Genomic DNA, 20,748 nt, shown 5'->3' with positions numbered 1-20,748 from the left:
CCCTTGAGCCCCGCTCCTCCAACCGCCACCAAGACAGAACCCCACTGGTTCTCACCTACCACCCCACCAACCTGCGCATACAACGTATTATCCGCCGCCATTTCCGCCACCTCCAAACGGACCCCACCACCAAGGATATATTTCCCTCCCCTCCCCTATCAGCGTTCCGCAAGGACCACTCCCTTCGTGACTCCCTTGTCAGATCCACACCCCCCACCAACCCAACCTCCACCCCCGGCACCTTCCCCTGCAACCGCAGGAAATGTAAAACTTGCGCCCACACCTCCACACTCACTTCCCTCCAAGGCCCCAAGGGATCCTTCCATATCCGCCACAAGTTCACCTGTACCTCCACACACATCATCTATTGCATCCGCTGCACCCGATGTGGCCTCCTCTATATTGGTGAGACAGGCCGCTTACTTGCGGAACGCTTCAGAGAACACCTCTGGGCCGCCCGAACCAACCAACCCAACCATCCCGTGGCTCAACACTTTAACTCCCCCTCCCACTCCACCGAGGACATGCAGGTCCTTGGACTCCTCCACCGGCAGAACACAACTACACGACGGCTGGAGGAGGAGCGCCTCATCTTCCGCCTGGGAACCCTCCAACCACAAGGTATGAATTCAGATTTCTCCAGCTTCCTCATTTCCCCTCCCCCCACCTTGTCTCAGTCGGTTCCCTCAACTCAGCACCGCCCTCCTAACCTGCAATCCTCTTCCTGACCTCTCCGCCCCCACCCCACTCCGGCCTATCACCCTCACCTTGACCTCCTTCCACCTATCCCACCTCCATCGCCCCTCCCCCTAGTCCCTCCTCCCTACCTTTTATCTCAGCCTGCTTGGCTCTCTCTCTTATTCCTGATGAAGGGCTTATGCTCGAAACGTCGAATTCTCTATTCCTGAGATGCTGCCTAACCTGCTGTGCTTTGACCAGCAACACATTTGCAGCTAGGATTAACGATCACCAACAATCTGCCCTTGTCTACCCACGTTTACATGATGCTCAAAAAGGCACACGAATGCCTCGTCTTCCTCAGGAGGCTAAGGAAATCCGGCAATGACCCTAAAGACTCGTAACAATTTTTATAGACGCACCAGAGAGAGCATTTTATACGGGTGCATCACAGCCTGGTGTGGCAACTGTTCTGCCCGGGACCATAAGGGACTACAGAGAGTTGTGAACAGAGCCCAGTCCATCACGGAGGCCAACCTTCCACCCATTGACTCCATCTACACTTCTCACCGCCTCGGACAACACAATCAAAGACCCCTCCTATCTCGGTTATAATCTCTCCCAACCTCTACTGTCGGGCAGAAGGTCCAAAAGCTTAAACACATGTCCCAACAGGTTCAAGGACACCTTGTGCGTGCTGTTAGACTCCTGAATGGAGTCTCTCAAATTGTAAACTTAAATGTCGAACCTCGCTCTGTTCCTTTACCCTTACTCAGAGACACCGAGGACCGCAGATGATGGAAAGTCGGGGTCCTACCCAAAATGTCGGCTCCCCTGCTCCTGTGATGCTGCTTGACCTGCTGTGCTTTTTCCAGCTCCACATTTTATCGACTCTATGTCCCTAAAGCAGCCTGTATGGTATGATCTGCCTGTACTGCAAGCAAAACAAAACGGTACCTAGGTAGATCAAATAAACAATGTTCTTTCCAAGTGTGATGTTATTGCTCACATTCCTTTTTCAGGAGTCTCTATCTGACACTAAAGGGGCCTTTTCCACATCTCATAAAGTCATAGCGATGTACGGCGTGGAAACAGACCCTTCTAAACAGATATCCTAAACTAATCTGGTCCCATTTGGCCACATCCCTCTAAATTCCGTCCGACGCATATACCCATCCAGATGCCTTTTAAATGTTGCATTTGTACCAGCCTCCACCACTTCCTCTGGCAGCTCGTTGCATACACGTACCACCCCCTGTGTGAAATAGTTGACCCTTTAGTCCCTTTTATGTCTTTCCCCTCTCACCCTCAACCTATCCCCTCTTCCTCTGGACTCCCCCCAGGGGAAAAAAAAACTTTGCCTGTTTACTCTATCCATGCCCCTCAGGATTTTGTAAATCTCTGTGAGGTGACCCCCTCAGCTCCAGGGAAAACAGCCCCAGCCTCTCCCTGTAGCTCAGATCCTCCAGCCCTGGCAACATCCTTGTAAATCTTTTCTGAACCCTTTCAGGTTCCACAACATCCTTCCTCCAGCAAGGAGACCCAGCTCTCTCCAGCATTTGCTGTTGTTGTTGCTGGTGGTGGTGGTTTAAGGTCTTGCCTTCCCATCCCTTCCATTCCCTTCCAACTTTAGAGCCTGCACTTGCCTCCAAAGGCTTGGTTGCGCCTGTATCAAAGATGGCGGCCGCCACGTCCCGCCCCGCCGAGCCTGCACTTGCCTCCAAAGGCTTGGTCGCGCCTATATCAAAGATGGCGGCCGCCACGCCCCGCGCGCCGCCGAGCCTGCACTTGCCTCCAAAGGCTTGGTTGCGCCTGCATCAAAGATGGCGCCCGCCACGCCACGCCCCGCGCGTGGAATTGTGGGGAGTGGCCGGAACGCAACGGGCGAAGGCGCGGGGAAGGTCTGGGGGCGCGGACACCCGCCGGAACCGGAAGTGTCGGAGGGGGGAAGCAGTTCGGCGACGTACCGGGTGCTCAGGGCGACAGGGAGAGGTGTGGAAGATGGAGGTGGAGTGAGTGAGTGGGCTCCAGGTAATAAAGTGCATGATGTATATATAATACAGTCTCACCCGCAGGGTAATATAACTGCAATTTAATTCACTCTGAAGGACTGCCAATGCATTCTTATTATTGTTTCCTGTCAGTTTAAAAATGCTCAAATTAAAAATAACATACTTATGTTATTAATAATATTAATATCTCTGGTTAAAAATAACCAGGGGTATTAATGTTGCCTTGTCAGTGTAAAACAGAGTGTAATGTGATGCACTTAATACAGAGAAACAATGCATATTTGTATGCAGACTTGTAAATTATAATGTACACACAATGGAGACCTCTGTTAATGTATTATTTATTAATTTAATCCAATTAGACTAGGTTAGAAACCCAACAGTGTGGAAACAGGCCCTTCGGCACGGTGGCACAGTGGTTAGCGCTGCTGCCTCACAGCGCCTGAGACCCGGGTTCAATTCCCGACTCAGGCGACTGACTGTGTGGAGTTTGCACGTTCTCCCCGTGTCTGCGTGGGTTTCCTCCGGGTGCTCCGGTTTCCTCCCACAGTCCGAAGATGTGCGGGTCAGGTGAATTGGCCCATGCTAAATTGCCCGTAGTGTTAGGTAAGGGGTAAATGTAGGGGTATGGGTGGGTTGTGCTTCAGCGGGTCGGTGTGGACTTGTTGGGCCAAAGGGCCTGTTTCCACACTGTAAGTAATCTAATCTAATCTGTAAGTAATCTAATCTAATCTAGTCCACACCGGCCCTCCAAAGAGTAACCCTCCCAGACCCACTAACTAATGCACCTGACACTGTGTGCAATTTAGCAAGGCCAATCCAGCCTGACCCGCACATCTTTGGACTGTGGGGAGGAAACCCACGCAGACACGGGGAGAATGTGCAAACTCCACACAGGCAATTGCCTGAGGCGGGAATCGAACCTGGGACCCTGGTGCTGTGAGGCAGCAGTGCTAACCACTGAGCCACCGTGCTGCCCCTTACAGGAAAGTTTTTTTTTGAAATGCAATAACATTATTGCACATATCAATTAAGATAAGCGCATTTGAGTTCTTTGACCGCACTGAGGTAGCTGTTTTGGATAATGAGAGCTTGGATTTTTGAGCGGCGCTTTGTTTAGATACTTTGTGATGCATTTGCTAATGCAGATGAAAGCCTTTGGGACGAAACTATCAGTCGGTGTTGGTATGAAATTGAATATGGCACAGAGAGCTACCTTGGATTTGATTCAGTTTATTACTATCACATATACCTAAGTACAGTGATAAGATTTGTTTTGCGTGCAGTACAGGCAGATTGTACCATACAAAGATCATGGGTAACAGTACAATATGATAACTGCAGAGAAGGTGCACAAAAAAAACACATAGATTTAATAGAATATTGTTAGGAATTATAACAGACTTAGAATTGAGGTTTTAAAGAGTAGGATGACTGTAAGGAATGTGAGAATGAGATCTGCTGTAAGGAGCTCACAAAGAGTGCCATTTTGAATCCAGTGCTGCCTTGGAACCTGCTGTAACATTCATTCTTTGTGAACATGCTGGTTCTGAAGGTTCACCTTCCTGCCTTATCCTTCCCCTGAAGCATGTGTGCAGTAACGTTCTGAATGAAATTGGATAAATATAAGGAAAATAAGCAGAGGGCTATGGGGAAAAAGGCCGAAGAGTGGGACTCATCGGAAAGCTGTTCAAAGAGGGATGTTCAGCTGCATTCTGTGCTGCATCACTTCTTGGTTGTATAAACCATCCATTAGAAATGATGTGTAATTGTGAGTAACTGATTCTTTAGAACATTCTAAATTCCACCATCAGATCATATTGCTATTGTGGACGCCACATTTCTTTGTATTAGCCTTTCATAATCTAGGAGTGGGTACACCTCCGATTCAGTCGAACGATCCCAGTCTTTAGAAAGTTTTGTGATGAAGGAAGGTTGTGTAAAAATTGTTTGTGTTCCCTTTGAATGCGTTTTTAAATCGAAAAGGTGTTTCAATATTAAAGTGATTTGATAGCATCGTTGCAAAGATACAGTCTCCTCAAGTGGAGCAAAATGATGACAATAATACCTCTTTGATGTAATATAAAACACAGCTTGCTCCCTAGGAGTATTTTGACGTAACATTTGCCAGCAAAGCACATAATTATCCTGTGGCAGATCGCTGAAAGTCTGATCAAACAGGTAGGGCTGAAGGAGTATCTAAAAGGAAGAAAGAAAGACAGAGAGATTGGGAGTGTTGAAACCCCAGAGGTCTTGAGTGGGGGTAACTGAAGGCATGGCTGTTTAGCAGGGGAGTGATTTTGGAATCTGGGTGAACAAGAGGTCACAGAGGGTCACAAACAACTAAGGCACAGTCTTACAATTAGTTAAACCATTAAGGGTGGAAAGGAGGAAGTTAAATAAAGGTTGGAAGGGTTGTGGAGTTGACGTACAGAGATGAAGGATCTGTTTGGTACACAGGCTGGAGGGTGTGAACGATCTACTGCAATTCCTGTCATAAGATGGCTGACAGTAGTGTTCTGCTAACGTCCAGTGCCCTTCCTGCTTTCTCGTCCCCTTATACTTCGAGTTGCTGGTGTCTCTTTTCTGTCCTCCTGCTCTGGCTCTCCATCCATTTTCTAAACATTCCTCCTTCTAAAACTTGTTGAGACTTGCCCGAGCTTCACCCGTCAGGGTAGCCCACGTTTTTGTAGGTGTTGGCCTTCCATTACCCACAATGCTAGCAACATCCTGAGGGTGACCATTGACTAGGAACTGAGCTGCACCAGTGAGATGCATACCTTTGCTACATGACCAGAGGCCAGGAATTTTGAACTGAATAACTCTCCTGCTGTCTCCCCGATATCTGTCCGTCATCTACAAGGCACAAGTCAGCAGCGTGAGCGAATACACCCCACCTGCCTGGATGAGTGCAGCTCTAACTACACTCCAGCAGCTTGACGCCAACTTAGAACAAAGCATCCTGCTTGATCGATACAGCATCCACAAGCGTGCACTCCCTCCACCATCAGGAACAGAAGTGTGTAGTGTCTACAAGATGCACTGCAGTAACTCACCAAGACTCCTTTGGCAGGACTTTCTAAACCCTCAACCATTACCATCTAGAAGGATAAGGGCAGCAGCTGCACAGAAATGCAGCCACCCTTAAGTTCCCCTCCAAGCCACCTGTCAAAATGACTTGCCCCTTCACTGTTTGTTCAAAATCCTGGAATGTCTTCCTTTACAGGATTGTGGGTATACCTACATTGGTTCAGGAAGATGGCTCGAGTAATTCGGCGCATGGACAATAAGCATTGGCCTTGACACTGATTCCTAGCAAATGTTTAAATAAATCCTTTAACAGTTGATCTACATAACTACTCTTGCTTCCAAAGTCGATGCACAGGTTTCCAGTAAAACCATTACTTTCTCCTATACTGACCATTCCCCTTTGTAGAGCCTGGGACGTTTGCTCCTTCAAAATCTCAGGGACCCAGACTTGCGTGTGCACAGCTAGTTTGTTCAGGATGTGTTAGGACCCACTGTCTTCTGCCAAAGTTGCCCACTGCTCCAGGATCACTCACTCCAATTCAGGGTGTCTGCTGAGCCACTCCAACTCTCCACTGAAAGAAAGGAACAATTTTCACAGCCTGTGTCCAACCTCTGTTACATCTGCCAAGTCGTTATAGCAGCTGAAAGTCGTACCCATTGTTATGACATGGGGTAAACCCTCCTGCTTAATTTAAACCAGCAACACAGAAAAGACTTATCCCGTGCAGTAGTCTGTGAAAGTTTGAGAAGGCAAGAACTAATTAAAGTAAAAATTAACAACTTTATTTCTTAAAGTATAGCAGAACAATTAACTAACAACCATTTACAACTCCTTCCTCTAACCTATCTGTTACTTTCCCTTCTGTAGTACCAGTCCAAAAAAAACATCGATTAAGATTTACCAAAATTCAACTTGTCCAAACTAGCCAGATGTCGAATGTTCTCGTTATGTGTTCCTTTGTCGTCGTCGTCTTAGGGATTTCTGCTTCACAGGTCACTGACCGATAAAGGTACCTTTTAAGAGAGCTAGTCTCTGGGCAGTCTGCAGATGCTGGTGGCTTGGCAGTTCTCCTCCCAACTGATCAATTTTCCCTGGTATTATACCCCCAAAGCATTGGATTGGGTCATCGGCTTTTAAAATTGTCAGTATACTTGATTCAAACTGGATTGGGGTTCGGTTTTTCTTTTGGGGTATAATTTAAACTGATTGGCCTAATTTAAATCTGTTTTGTCATCTCCAGGCAACCAGCTGATTGAGTTGTTCGACCAAATGTTACATTAAATCTTGATCAGAACACTTGGGGCTGTGTCAGGTAGTTCTGCTAGGTTTCAACTCTCTTAAAGATACAGTACATCCACATCTTCATAAACACCATCCTCCCCGCAGCTCCGAGATTCGACTCTCACACTCTCTCTCGTCTAGACTTGTGGAACCTGCCCTAGCACTGGACCAGATTCACAAAGGACATCTTCTGCAGCTGTTGACCAGGAGCGCTGACTTTGCTTTTGCTGCAAACTCTGTTGCAGTCACTCCAAGGTTCAGTTCAATTCAGGAACCGAGTGATTCCCCCTGATCCCAGTTAAATGATAAGTTCACAGCCCATTGCCGGGCATGGGTTCTCTCCCAGCGGCTCCCAGGCATATTCCTGACGTGATGCCGGATCAATCTCCAGATCTCGTGTGACCCCCCCGATGTAAACGTTGTGCCGGGTTGTTGTTCACCCGGACAGGACGGGAGGAATATGAGTAGAGGTCAGGCGGGAGGGTGATGATTTTAAGTGGGCCCTGCACCAAGTGAAGAAGCCCCTTTCGGGCTGTGCAGAAATTGGTCCTCCAGGAACAGAGGCTTGAGCTGTGCTGACCATCAGACAAAGCATGTGCAAGCATTTGGAAGAGCGATTGCAGCTACGGAAACTCGTTTTGGATGTTGCTGCTGCTGTTGCCGCCCTGGGAGTTTACCTCCTCCCTGGGAGTTTACCGCCTCCCTGGGAGTTTACCTCCTCCCTGGGAGTTTACCTCCTCCCTGGGAGTTTACCTCCTCCCTGGGAGTTTACCTCCTCCCTGGGAGTTTACCGCCGCCCTGGGAGTTTACCGCCGCCCTGGGAGTTTACCGCCGCCCTGGGAGTTTACCTCCTCCCTGGGAGTTTACCGCCACCCTGGGAGTTTACCTCCTCCCTGGGAGTTTACCTCCTCCCTGGGAGTTTACCTCCTCCCTGGGAGTTTACCTCCTCCCTGGGAGTTTACCTCCTCCCTGGGAGTTTACCTCCTCCCTGGGAGTTTACCGCCTCCCTGGGAGTTTACCGCCTCCCTGGGAGTTTACCGCCTCCCTGGGAGTTTACCGCCGCCCTGGGAGTTTACCGCCGCCCTGGGAGTTTACCTCCTCCCTGGGAGTTTACCTCCTCCCTGGGAGTTTACCTCCTCCCTGGGAGTTTACCGCCGCCCTGGGAGTTTACCTCCTCCCTGGGAGTTTACCGCCGCCCTGGGAGTTTACCTCCTCCCTGGGAGTTTACCTCCTCCCTGGGAGTTTACCGCCGCCCTGGGAGTTTACCTCCTCCCTGGGAGTTTACCGCCGCCCTGGGAGTTTACCGCCTCCCTGGGAGTTTACCTCCTCCCTGGGAGTTTACCGCCTCCCTGGGAGTTTACCTCCTCCCTGGGAGTTTACCGCCTCCCTGGGAGTTTACCTCCTCCCTGGGAGTTTACCTCCTCCCTGGGAGTTTACCGCCGCCCTGGGAGTTTACCGCCGCCCTGGGAGTTTACCGCCGCCCTGGGAGTTTACCGCCTCCCTGGGAGTTTACCTCCTCCCTGGGAGTTTACCGCCGCCCTGGGAGTTTACCGCCGCCCTGGGAGTTTACCGCCGCCCTGGGAGTTTACCTCCTCCCTGGGAGTTTACCTCCTCCCTGGGAGTTTACCTCCTCCCTGGGAGTTTACCTCCTCCCTGGGAGTTTACCTCCTCCCTGGGAGTTTACCTCCTCCCTGGGAGTTTACCGCCTCCCTGGGAGTTTACCGCCTCCCTGGGAGTTTACCTCCGCCCTGGGAGTTTACCTCCTCCCTGGATTGCACCATCTCCTCTGTCTCACCCACGCCACACTGTTACCCATGGAGTATTCTTCCTCCTCCATCCACTCAGGGGTTTCTGATCCCTGGCATGGGATCAGCTCCTACCGGTACACACGAGGTACTGAGCTCCATGTCCCTGCCACTCCCTGTTCCAGTACTGCCCGTGTGTTGTCCATGTGATGTCTGGGTGTGATTTTCACACACAAATAAAGATAAGACTTATACATTTAAAAATAGGGTGTTGGGTAGTGTTCAGGAACAGAGAGACTTTGGGGTTCAGGCACATAATCCTTTGGAATTTGCATCGTATATAAGTTTGGTGGTTAAGAAGGTGGTTAGCATGTTTGCCCTCATTGCTCAGCCCTTTGAGTCTCGGAGTTGGGACATTACGTTGGGGTTGTACAGGACTTTGATGAGGCCTCTTCTGGAGCACTGTGTGCAGTTCTGGTCACCCTGTTATCGGAAGGATATCGTAATGCTGGAGAGGGTTCAGAAAAAACTTATCAAGATGTTGCTGGGATTGGAGGGTTTGAGTGATAAAGAGAGACTGGATAGGTTGGGACTTTTTTTTTCACTGGAGTGTAGGAGGTTGCGAAGTGACCTTACAGAGGTTTATGAAATAATAAGGGGTACAGGTAAGGTGCCTTTTCCCCAGGGTGGAGGACCTATTTTTAAGGTGAGAGGAAAAAAAGATTTTGAAACGACATGAGGGACAATTTTTTTTACACAGGGTAGTTTGTGTGTGGAATAAATTTCCTGAGGAAGGGGTGGATGTTGGTATAGTTACAGTTTTTAAAAGACATTTGGATAAGTGCATGCACAGAACAGGTAGGGAGGGATGTGGGCTGGGTGCAGGCAGGTGGGACTAGTTCAGTTTGGGATTATGGGGCACATGGAAGGCTTGGACCGAAGAGTCGCACAGCATGGAAACAGACCCTATGACAGAAGGCGAAAGCCATCACCTTTGCCATCCTGTGCAAGGCCTGTGCTGCCTCACTGTTTCTGGTTGCCTTTGTGTAACCGCGGGTTACCACGTTGACTGAGCATCCAGCACTAACGGAGCAAGAAGCTAATGTTAATGATATAGAAGATGGTATTAGTAATAACATTAGCAAATTTGCTGATGATACAAAGCTGGGTGGCAGGGTGAAATGTGAGGAGGATGTTAGGAGATTACAGGATGACCTGGACAGGTTAGGTGAGTGGGCAGATGCATGACAGATACAGTTTAATGTGGATAAATGTATGGTTATCCACTTTGGTGGCAAGAACAGAAAGGCAGATTACTACCTAAATGGAATCAATTTAGGTAAAGGGGCAGTACAGAGAGACCTGGGTGTTCTTGTACACCAGTCAATGAAGGCAAGCATGCAGGTACAGCAGGTAGTGAAGAAGGCCAATAGCATGCTGGACCTCATAACAAGAGGGATTGGCTATTGAGGGAGTGCAGCGTAGGTTCACGAGGTCAATTCCTGGAATGGCGGGACTACCTTACACTGAAAGACTGGAGCAACTGGGCTTGAGTTTAGAAGACTGAGAGGGGATCTGATTGAGACATATAAGATTATTAAAGGATTGGACACTCTGGAGGCAGGAAACATGTTTCTGCTGATGGGTGAGTGCCGAACCAGAGGACACAGCTTAAAAATACGGGATAGACCATTTAGGACAGAGATGAGGAGAAACTTCTTCACCCAGAGAGTGGTGGCTGTGTGGAATGCTCTGCCCCAGAGGGCAGTGGAGGCCTAGTCTCTGGATTCATTTAAGAAAAAGTTGGATAGAGCTCTCAAAGATAGTGGAATCAAGGGTTATGGAGATAAGGCAGGAACAGGATACTGATTAGGAATGATCAGCCATGATCATATTGAAAGGCGGTACAGGCTCGAAGGGCTGAATGGTCTACTCCTGCACGTATTGTCTATTGTCTATAAGAAGCTGAGAACTTTAAGAATTTGGGTGTCGAGGGGCCAAGGAGCAGATGCTTTAATCGAATGAATTAGTTTAAACTGCACCGTGTGAATTCCTTCCAAGTGCATTTGGAAAACCAGGTCCAACAGTGATGGCAAGGTGCCAGGGTCTCAGCATGTCGGAGTGGAGCGAGCAGAGAGTCTGGGTCAGTGCACCCACGCTGACCATCTGTAACTGGAGAACGATTGGCTCAGGATTGTTTAACTGCAGTTCGAAGTACAGTGATGTCTTAGACTGGGGGAGTCACCTGGGTATTTAGACCCAGGAGGCAGTGCAGCATTCCCTCAGTAATGTATTCGGAGTGTCAGCCTTGATTTTTATGCTCAGGACCTGGATTGGGTTTTGAAGATGGATCTTGCCTGACTCTCAGACCTCTCAACTGAGCCACAGCCAGTACTCGATGGGCTTACACCACTGTGTGTTCCTTAAGAAGGGCTTATGCCTGAAATGTCGAATCTCCTGCTCCTTGGATGCTGCCTGACCTGCTGCGCTTTTCCAGCAACACATTTTCAGCTCTGATCTCCAGCATCTGCAGACCTCACTTTTTCCTTCCTCTGTTGGGTACTTCACTTTTTCCTGAGGTTCTTGCGCACTTGATGCAACTGCAACACACCACCTTCTGTGGACAAGCAACGTTTTATTCAGCAACAAACTTTGGAGAAGCCCTTTGACACACACCGCCATGGTTGTGAAGTGTGTCCAAGGAAACTCTCTGAACAAAGGAAACAGTCCTTCCTTTATACAAAATCTTTACATCACAGTCCGTAATGCTCACAGCCTCTCCCTCACAGTCACATGCCACTCAAGGCAGAATGCAGTGACCAGGTCATCTCCCGAATTAGTGTATCTAATACAGCTGCTGTAGTGATGTGGGTAGTGTGTATCAGCCTGTAGCCCCATTAGTGTATCTGATACAGCTGCTGTAGTGATGTGGGTCGTGTGTATTTCTTCCCCTGCATTCTCTACTATTAATGAGGTATATGAAGTACCTTCCCCTATGAAGACTGACACAATATAATGTTTAACTCGTCTGCTGTTTCCTTCTTCTCAAAACCATCTCCTCAGATTCATTTCCTGAGGGGCCCGTTTCCATCCTGAGTCAAAGTGAAATACTCAGAGAGATATCGTTACTCCGGGCCCTGGAGTGAGAGAGATTAATTGCCCGTGTGCGCAGGGACATATGTTCATGGTCTTCTGTGGGACAGTAGTCAACAATGAACTATAGCGTTCTTTTACAGGGGGGAGCATCTAGGTATGGCAACATGTGTATTGATTGGGAGATCATTACGATCAGTGAGTGTCAATAGTAAAGATTAAGCCATCTGCTGTTGCACAATTAATGTTCTTAACCTTAACGGGCTTCACATAATGAATGCTTTTCCACTTTATTAAACTGACCTTACATACTGAATGCTTCCAATATTGTTAAATGGCTCCACATAATGACTGCTTTTCCACCTTGTTAACCCATTACCCTTGCCTGCAGCACCCCATTGTTAACTGTAAGTTGGTATCTTATCTGAGTCATGCTCAGCTGAACCTCCTGTTTCACAAAACTCTGAACTTAACTCTTTCCCTGCCTGCTTATAGCCAATCCACATTCTCATGTGTTCACTTGGACCTCTGCCTTCCTCTTTTACATCTTTGTCGAAGGCCTTATTGTCAGTTTTGTTCTTTCCTAGTTGACCCCTGTAGCTTTCTTACTGTCTCCTTTCATTATCTGTATAGACCTGCCTTCCTGAACTATCTCCCCCCTCTGGAATGTCCCTGACTTTTTCCTCTGTTAAAGGGCTTTGGAGTTTGCCAACCTGGGAAAACGCTTGGATATACTCAGGACTGTGATAGCCAGATGTTTAGTCTCTCGGGGCATTGATGGTTAAGGGTGGAGAGGTGGAGTTGAGGCAGCTATTGAATAGACTAGCACGCACAAAGGACTCTCTTTGCTCCATTCTCTCCTGTGTGTTTTATAGTCTGGTGTTCAAAGTTCAAACCTTGCTCTGATGTTTTGGAGATAATAGTCTCGTTAAAAACTAAACGGTAATCTATGAGCATAAAAGAGAGAGAGAGAGAGAGAGAGACTGATGGTTAATTATTAGTTGATGTGATGCGATTTGCAAGCTGCAGGCTAGACTCTCGCTGAGCTGAATGGGAGCCAAGACTTTGCATTCAATGTTTCAAACTAGGTGACAGTGTCCATATCTCTGAGCCAGAGGGTTTGAGCTCAAGTCCCAGAGGTGTGCCATAGCGCGTACTGAAAGGCTGATTGTAAACGAGTAGAGTCCATGAGCTACCTCAGTGCTGGTAAATGCAAGTGGCAAATATATTGGAAACAGGCAGTTCCCCCCAGTGGAGTGTGGAAATACGTTCCCCTGATTTCCCCCTCGATACACGTGAGAGCTGGCGATTGCAGACGGTGATGTGGCTGGGTTTAGTCTTTAACAGCAGCTTGTTGTTGATTTGCCTCTCGTGCACGTGACTGACTTGAAGCCTGCATTAGGATCTGACCGTACTTCCCGGCAGCGCTGGCTCAGTGTGTCTCTGTTCTTTCCCTCTGGCCTCTCTGACAGAGAGCAGCTCCCCCCACCCCCACCCCCCTCCCACCCCCAGAGCCTGCACCCTGCTGAATCCAGCTCGTCTCCCGTCTCTGTGTCGCGGGCCGGGAGCGCCGCAGCAACTTCCACCCGGCTCAGGCTTTCGATGGAGCGAGAGGTTGAGCGCGGTGCCATGGCGGAGGCAGCGGCAAGCGCATCTTCGACCGTCACCGAGACAGTGGACGGACACCAGGCCACAGACGTGGTGAGTGGCGCGCTCTCTCTCGAAGTGGGCAGGGTTGGGCCCACCATAAATGCAGGGACGGTGGGGCATGTCATGTTTCTGATCTGGTTACTCCAGGGCTCAGGCCAAACCAAACAAGCTGATGTCCGCAGTGTCCCACCGACTGGTGAGACTGGACCCTGGTCTGATTGCCCAACCGCGGACTAAGGGGCACGGTTCTAGAAAGGAAGGCTCAAGTTTCTTCGGCGCCTTCTCGTCCTCCCAACGGCCCAGAGTGTTTCCCGGGCAGTAACTGCCCCGTCGTCACCCTCTTTACCTTGAAACTGAACTCAGGCCATGTCTGGCACAGCAAGATCCCATGAAGCACCACCTGGTGGGCTGAGAAATCTGCTGTGATGATGTTGGTTGGAGGGATTCTACCTTGCCTGGGGAACCAAGGAGAAATCCCACCCTTCTGTTCATTGATACAGAATCTTAGAGATGTACAGCACGGAAACAGACCCTTCGGTCCAACCCGTCCATGCCGACCAGATATCCCAACCCAATCTAGTCCCATTTGCCAGCACCCGGCCCATATCCCTCTAATCCCTTCCTATTCATCTACCCATCCAGATGCCTTTTAAATGTTGTAATTGTACCAGCACTCCACCACTTCCTCTGGCAGCTCATTCCATACACGTACCACCCTCTGTGTGAAAAAGTTACCCCTTTGGTCCCTTTTATATCTTTCCCCTCTCACCCTAAACCTATGCCCTCTGGTTCTGGATTACCCCACCCCCGGGAAAAAGACCTTGTCTATTGACCTTATCAAAACCCCTATGATTTTATAAATCTCTATAAGGTCACCCCTCAGCCTCCGACGCTCCAGGGAAAACAGCCCCAGCCTGTTCAGCCTCTCCCTGTAGCTCAAACCCTCCAACCCTGGCAACATCCTTGTAAATCTTTTTCTGAACCCTTTCAAGTTTCATAACAACCCCCTCCCGCTAATCCCCCCCCCCACCTCGCTGAACTGGTCCTCACCCTCAATAACTTTTCCTTTCATTCCTCCCATTTCCTCCAAATCAAGGGGGTGTCCATGGGCACCCAGATGGGCCACAGCTACACCTGTCTGCTTGTTGGCTATATCGAACAGTCCTGCTTCAGTACTTATACAGGCACTGTGTCCCAACTCTTCCACCATCACACATCGGTGACTGCATCAGTGCAGCATCCTGAATCCAGGCTGACCTGGAGCAGTTGCCCCACAACTTCCACCCCTCCCTCAAATTCACTTGGTCCATTCTGGACACCTCCCTCCCCTTTCCTGACCTCACCATTTCCGTCTCCAGTGACAGTCTCCAGATGGATATTTACTACAAACCCACAGACTCCTCTAACTACCTGGACTAGACCTCTTCCCACCCAGTATCCTGCCAGAACTCCATCCCATTCTCCCAATTCCTCCGGCTCTGCTGCATTTGCTCAGACGAGGAGACATTCCTCTCCCAAGAATCTCAGATGTCCCAGCTATTTTGAATAACGAGCTATTCCTCCCTCCATCATCCAGACAGCCCTCTGCTGCACCACCTCCATTCCCCACTCCACTGCTCTCAACCCCCACCAGCGCAATAAAGTCTTGAGTTCCCCCTTGTCCTCACCTACCATCCCACCAGTCTCTGTATCCAACGCATCATTCACAAACACTTCCGCCAACTCCAACTAGACCCACCACCCAGAATATCTCCCCCTGCCCACCCCACTCTGCCTTCCGCAAGGACAGTTACCTTCAACAGTCCTGGGTGTGCACCACTCTCCCCACCAACACCCCCGAACCCCCAGGTACCTTCCCCTGCCACCAGGAAACCTGCTGGTACACCAGCTCTCTCACCTCCATCCAGGGCCCCAAACAGTCTTTCTGGTGTGACAGAGGTTCACCTGCCTCTCCTCCAACCTAGTTTCAGGTAGGGCTTTCCACACTCACCTGCCTCTGACATCTATCTTAAATCTATCACCCCTCAATTTGTAGTTATGCCCCCTTGTACAAGCTGATATAATCATCCGAGGAAAAAGACTTTCACTGTCTACCTTATCTAATCCTCTGATGATCTTGTATGTCTCTATCAAGTTTCCTCTCAGTTTCTTCTTTCCAATGACAACAGACCCAAGTCTCTCAGCCTTTCCTCATAAGACCTCCCCCCCCCACTCCAGGCCAGGCAACGTCCTGGTAAATCTCTTCTGCACCTTTTCCAATACTTCCCCATCATTCAGGAAATATGGCGACCAGAACTGCCAATGTAGTTAACTCAGCCACATTAGGGAGATTTAAACAATCCTTGGGTAGGCACATGGATGATGATGGGATAGTGACAGGGAATGAGCTGAGAATATTTCACACGTCAGCGCAACATCGAGGGCCGAAGGGCCTGTTCTGCACTGGATTGTTCTATGTTCTAGTTTACTGCACCAAGTGCTCCTGATGTGGTCTTCTCTACATTGGGGAGCCCAAACGTAAACTTAAGGAACGGTTTTCTGAGCATCTCAGCTGTTTTAATTCCCCTTCCCATTCCCTCTCCGACACAACCATCCTTGGCCTCCTCCATTGCCACAACAAAATTGGAGGAACAACACCTTAACTTCCGGTTGGGCAGCCTACGGCCCATTGGACTCAACATTGAGTTCCCCAATTTCCTTTCCCCTCCCGCAACTCCCCTCCCAGCCCCTCCCCTATCCCTTCCACTGCTCCCTGCCACCCAATGGGATCCTTTCCTCCCACTGACCAACCAGGTCGTACCTTCTACCTGTCTTCACCTGTCCCCCACCCCCTTTATCTGCAGCCCCCCCCCGCCCCCCCCCCCCCCCCCCCCCCCACCGAAACGTCGACTTCCCCACCTCCAGGCCTGCTGTGTTCTTCCATCTTCCTGCCTGTCTAGACCAGAATTGAAAGCAATTTTTCCAAAAGTGGCCTGACCAATGTCCTGTACAGCCGCAACATGACCTCCCAACTCCTGTACTCAATGTGCTGACCAATCAAGGCAAGTGTGCTGTCAACACTACCCTGTCTACCTGACCCTGGGGTGTTCACTTCCAACTGAGAGAGGAGCCCTGGTTTGGTTATCTCTTCCAGAAGAGGTCAGCACCTCTGACAGGGCAGCACTCCCTGTTGTGGGGCGCACCGGCCAGGACTTTGGTCTCTGGGTGAGCGTTTTGGCTTTGGCAAGAGTGCACCCACTCCCCACCCGACCGCGCTGGGCGGTGGTTTGCAGCGGAGGGCTGGGGAGTTACTGTCCAGTCTGCTGGGTGGCGACCTTGTCTGGTAACGCAGCGCCCGATGAGAGTCTCCTTTTCTGCTTGCCTGGCACCTTTTCTGCAGGAGAACCGGAGCCTCACCATCAGACTGAGAAAGCGCAAGACCAACAAGAAGGTGGAGTGGACGAGCGACACCGTTGACAATGAACACCTCGGCCGTCGATCCTCGAAGTGTAAGTGGCTCGGTCGCAGGTTGTTTAAAGTTTCTGAGGGGGGGGCGATGTGGGCCTTCACTCCTGAAGGAGCACACCAAGTCCCATCCTGGCTCCAAAGCCCAGGGGGTACAGCGAAAGGGAAGCTTCCTTTAGTTTAACACTGATTTGGAATGCACTGCCTGAAACGAACATATTCAGCAATAACGCTGTTTTTCCAAAAGGGAATTGGATGAACACTTGAAGGGGCCACGTGGGTATTTGGGGAAGAGCTTGGGAGGGGGCTTTTAACTTCACACAGTGAGTGTTGCTGGCTTAGCCAGTATCTACTCGCAATCCCCGACTGGCCCTGAGAAGGCGGTGGTGAGTTGCCATCTTACAGTGTGAACGTCTGCACAAACCCCACTCCTGCCCTTTTATATGGGTCTGGCTGCGATCAAGGTACATGATCTCAAAGCAGGGAATCCAGAATCTCCCCGGACAAAGGCGGTAGAAATCGAGAAACAGTGTGTTTCTGTCGAGAGTTCGGTAGTAAGTACAATGGAGAACCAAGCTGAATATGTCGTGCTCAGGAAGACGTGGGGGAGAAAAGGCAAGGAAAGGAATCAAAGAGGGTTTATGAGAAAGGACTGGCAAGTGCTGTCAAGGGCAATCCCAAAGTCTGGAACAGGCACATAAATAATGAAAGGAGTGGGCTGAGCAGGTACCATACACACCAAGGGTTGGAAAGTGTTACAGACTCATGGAGTAGGAGGCCATTGTGCTGGCACGGAAACAGACCGGTCCACGCCCAACACCATCCCAAACTAATCCAGTCCTAGCTGTCTGCTGCTGGCCCGTATCCCTCCCAACCTTCCCTGTTGATCGACTCGCCTTTTAAACATTGCAACTCTCTGCCACATCCTCCAGAAGTTCACTCCACACACGAACCCCTCTTCCCCCCCCCCCCCCCCCCCCCAACCGTGTAAAAAGAAAGGTTGCCCCATACGTCTGTCTGAAATCCTTCTCCTCTCGCCCGTAAAAATAGTCTTGCAGTCCCCACTTGAGGGAAAAGACACCTGCTGTTCACCTTATCTACACAGCTCATGATTTTGTAAACCTCCGTAAGGTCACCTTTGTCCTCTCTCTCGCCCTCTGCGCACTTTGACTTTGTCATTTGACCCTTGGCCTTTTGTCCCTTATCCTTGCACATTATTTCTCTTTGATTAATGGCCCTTGTTGAATGCGTCGTTCGAACCTGCTCCCAACACACATTCAGACCCGAACTACACACTTGGCGAATCTATTCCGTTCTCGTCCTTGCGTTTGGCGTCTTTTGCAAATCGCTTGAAACCTACGCGCTGTCTCTCTTGATCCTTTCGTGAGCGAGAACAGTTTCTCTCTGTCCAGACCTCCCGCGATTTTACAAACCTCTTGTCAAACCGGCCTTCTCCTGTCCCAGGAAAACAGTTGAATCTAGCCTCAACTGAAGACCCCTGTCTGTGGGATCGTTCTCGTCAACTCATTCCAATGCATCTCCGTACATCCAACAGTGTGACGGCCAGACCCTGTATACAGTATTTCACACTAACTAATAACCTGAGAGGTTACAGGGAAAGTGCGGGAGAATGGCACTAATGTTTATTTGGAGGGCTAGTCCGGACACAATGGGCCAAGTGGTTAATTTCCCAAGCTGCATGTGCTTTGCAACGGGTGAATGAAAGAGAGAGAGAGAGAGAGAGATCTCTGGACTGAATCTTGTCAGTTCATCTGTTGCTGAGCCCCTGGTTCATCCCTTTGTTAGCCCTCGACATGATTGTCCAGGCACTCTGCTGGCTTGGCCCCTCACATTCTTCCCTGTGTAAAACGTGGGATCATCTGGAATCCTGCTGCCTACGGTGGGTTTCAGTCGATCAGTGTGTTCGCTTCCTGTCTGTTTTCACACACACACACCCCCCCAGTCACGTGCTCTCTTATCTCATTAAGATGACTCAAGGCCGAGAGACAGGTTTTATTTTTAACCAGGAAAGGAATCAAAGGTTACAGGGAGAAGGTGGGAAGCTGGAGTTGAGGAGTATTAGAGTAGCTACAGTCTCATTGAATGGCGGAGCAGACTCGATGGGCTGAATGGCCTATACTTGCTGTTATGCCTTATGGTCTCATTTCTCTCCCCCCCCCCCCCCCCCAAACCCCACATTATCTCTATAATATCCTCCAGGCCCACCCACAACCCACCAAGATACGAGTCTTCATCAAATTCTGGCCTCTTGACCATCTTCCGTTTTGATCACGTTTATTGTCAGCTGTCTCAGTGCTCACCCAGTGTGTTGACGTGATTGTGTCTTCTGCCTGATGGTATTGTTTGGAGGAGATTACAACCGAGGGATGGGAGGATGTTGGCTGTTGAGAGGTGGCAATGGAGCCAATGGATGGGAGTTGGGAAGGGGGTGGTGCTGGAAAAGCACAGCCAGTCAGGCAGCGCCCGAGGAGCGGGAGGGTCGACGTTTTGAGTACGAGCTGACGAAGAGCCGGCTCTCCTGCCCCCTCGGGTGCTGCCTGACCGGCCGCGCTTTTCCAGCACCAGCCTTTCCGACTCTGACCCCCCCCAGGGTCTGCAGCTCTCGCTTCCTCCCCGGTGAACGGAGGGTTGGGGTCAGCGTGACGGACCAGGCCGCGGTTAGCTGGCTGCACGCCGAGCTCCCACCGAGTCTGGTGGGGGGGGGAAGTGAGCGCGCGGGCGGGTGGGGTGGGGGGGGGGTGGTGGTGTCGGCACTCGGGTTCATTTCTGACGGCGATCTCCCCTCTCCCCCTCCCCTCCTTTCCAGGCTGCTGCATCTACGAGAAGCCGAGGGCGTTCGGCGAGAGCTCATCAGAGAGCGAGGACGAGGACGGGGGCTGCGGCAACGCCCACTGCGTCCGGGGCCACAAGAAACCATTCGCGGGGGGGCCGCGCTCCGACCACAACCACGACAGCGAGCACTCCAACCACGGCCTCAGCCAGCCTCCAGAAAACTGAGGGAGGAGGAGGGGGAGGTGGGGTGTGCTGGGGAGAGGGAGGGAGAGAGAGAGAGAGAGACTCGAGGGGGTTGGGGGGGTGAGCGGTGAGGTTTCGAGGGGGAAGCTGAAATGAGTGAGTGGAGCTGGGATGGGGAGGGGGACGAAGGGTTGGGGGGCTGCTGCTGGTGATGGAACGCTTGTCCCCCGCTATACACGTCCGCTCTCCCAGCCCCCCGTCACCAGGCTGACCGCGGGGTCGCCCCCCCCCCCCTCTAATCGAGGGGAGGGTTGTTTGTTTTCCCCTTTTTATTTAACAGGCCTGTAAATTCCGACCGCGTTTGTAAATTTATTTGAGGTGGGGTTTGGGGCTGGGGGGGGGGTTGTGGGGGAGAACTCTCGCCGTGCGTCGAGGGTGCTGGGATGGGGGGGGTGCATGCACATGGGCTGGGTGGGGTTGGGGGAGGGTGGGGGGCTTTGTCATGGGTGGGAGGATCAGAGCACTCTGTTGGGCTGAGACACTCCCCACCTTGGGGTCTGGGGGCCAGGAACGCTCCGAGATTTGGTTAGGACAGTGACGGTGTCACGGGGGTCTGTGTAACGGAGGGTCTCTGTCCTTGTGGGGTAGGGGGAGGGTCTGTGTAACGGAGGGTCCCTGTCCCGGTGGAGTGGGGGAGGGTCTGTGTAACGGAGGGTCCCTGTCCCGGTGGAGTGGGGGAGGGTCTGTGTAACGGAGGGTCCCTGTCCCGGTGGAGTGGGGGAAGGGTCCCTATCCCGGTGGATAAGGCAGTGTGGATGACAGTGATTTAAATCCACGG

The 20,748-nt window shown here is 50.8% G+C and overlaps 1 protein-coding gene across 1 annotated transcript; it reads left to right on the top strand.

Moving 5' to 3' along the window:
* The first annotated feature begins 2,622 nt into the window (after positions 1-2,622).
* Positions 2,623-19,982, top strand: ppp1r11 (protein phosphatase 1, regulatory (inhibitor) subunit 11). The gene is made up of 4 exons (XM_060850849.1): positions 2,623-2,709; positions 13,313-13,541; positions 16,870-16,978; positions 19,762-19,982. The coding sequence occupies exons 2-4, from the start codon at positions 13,443-13,445 to the stop codon at positions 19,950-19,952; spliced, it is 399 nt and encodes a 132-aa protein (XP_060706832.1). The 5' UTR covers positions 2,623-2,709; positions 13,313-13,442; the 3' UTR covers positions 19,953-19,982.
* The last annotated feature ends 766 nt before the right edge of the window (positions 19,983-20,748 follow it).

Source organism: Hemiscyllium ocellatum, chromosome 35 (genome assembly GCF_020745735.1).
Source record: "Hemiscyllium ocellatum isolate sHemOce1 chromosome 35, sHemOce1.pat.X.cur, whole genome shotgun sequence".
NCBI lineage: Eukaryota > Metazoa > Chordata > Chondrichthyes > Orectolobiformes > Hemiscylliidae > Hemiscyllium > Hemiscyllium ocellatum.
This window is presented reverse-complemented; position numbering and strand designations above follow the sequence as displayed.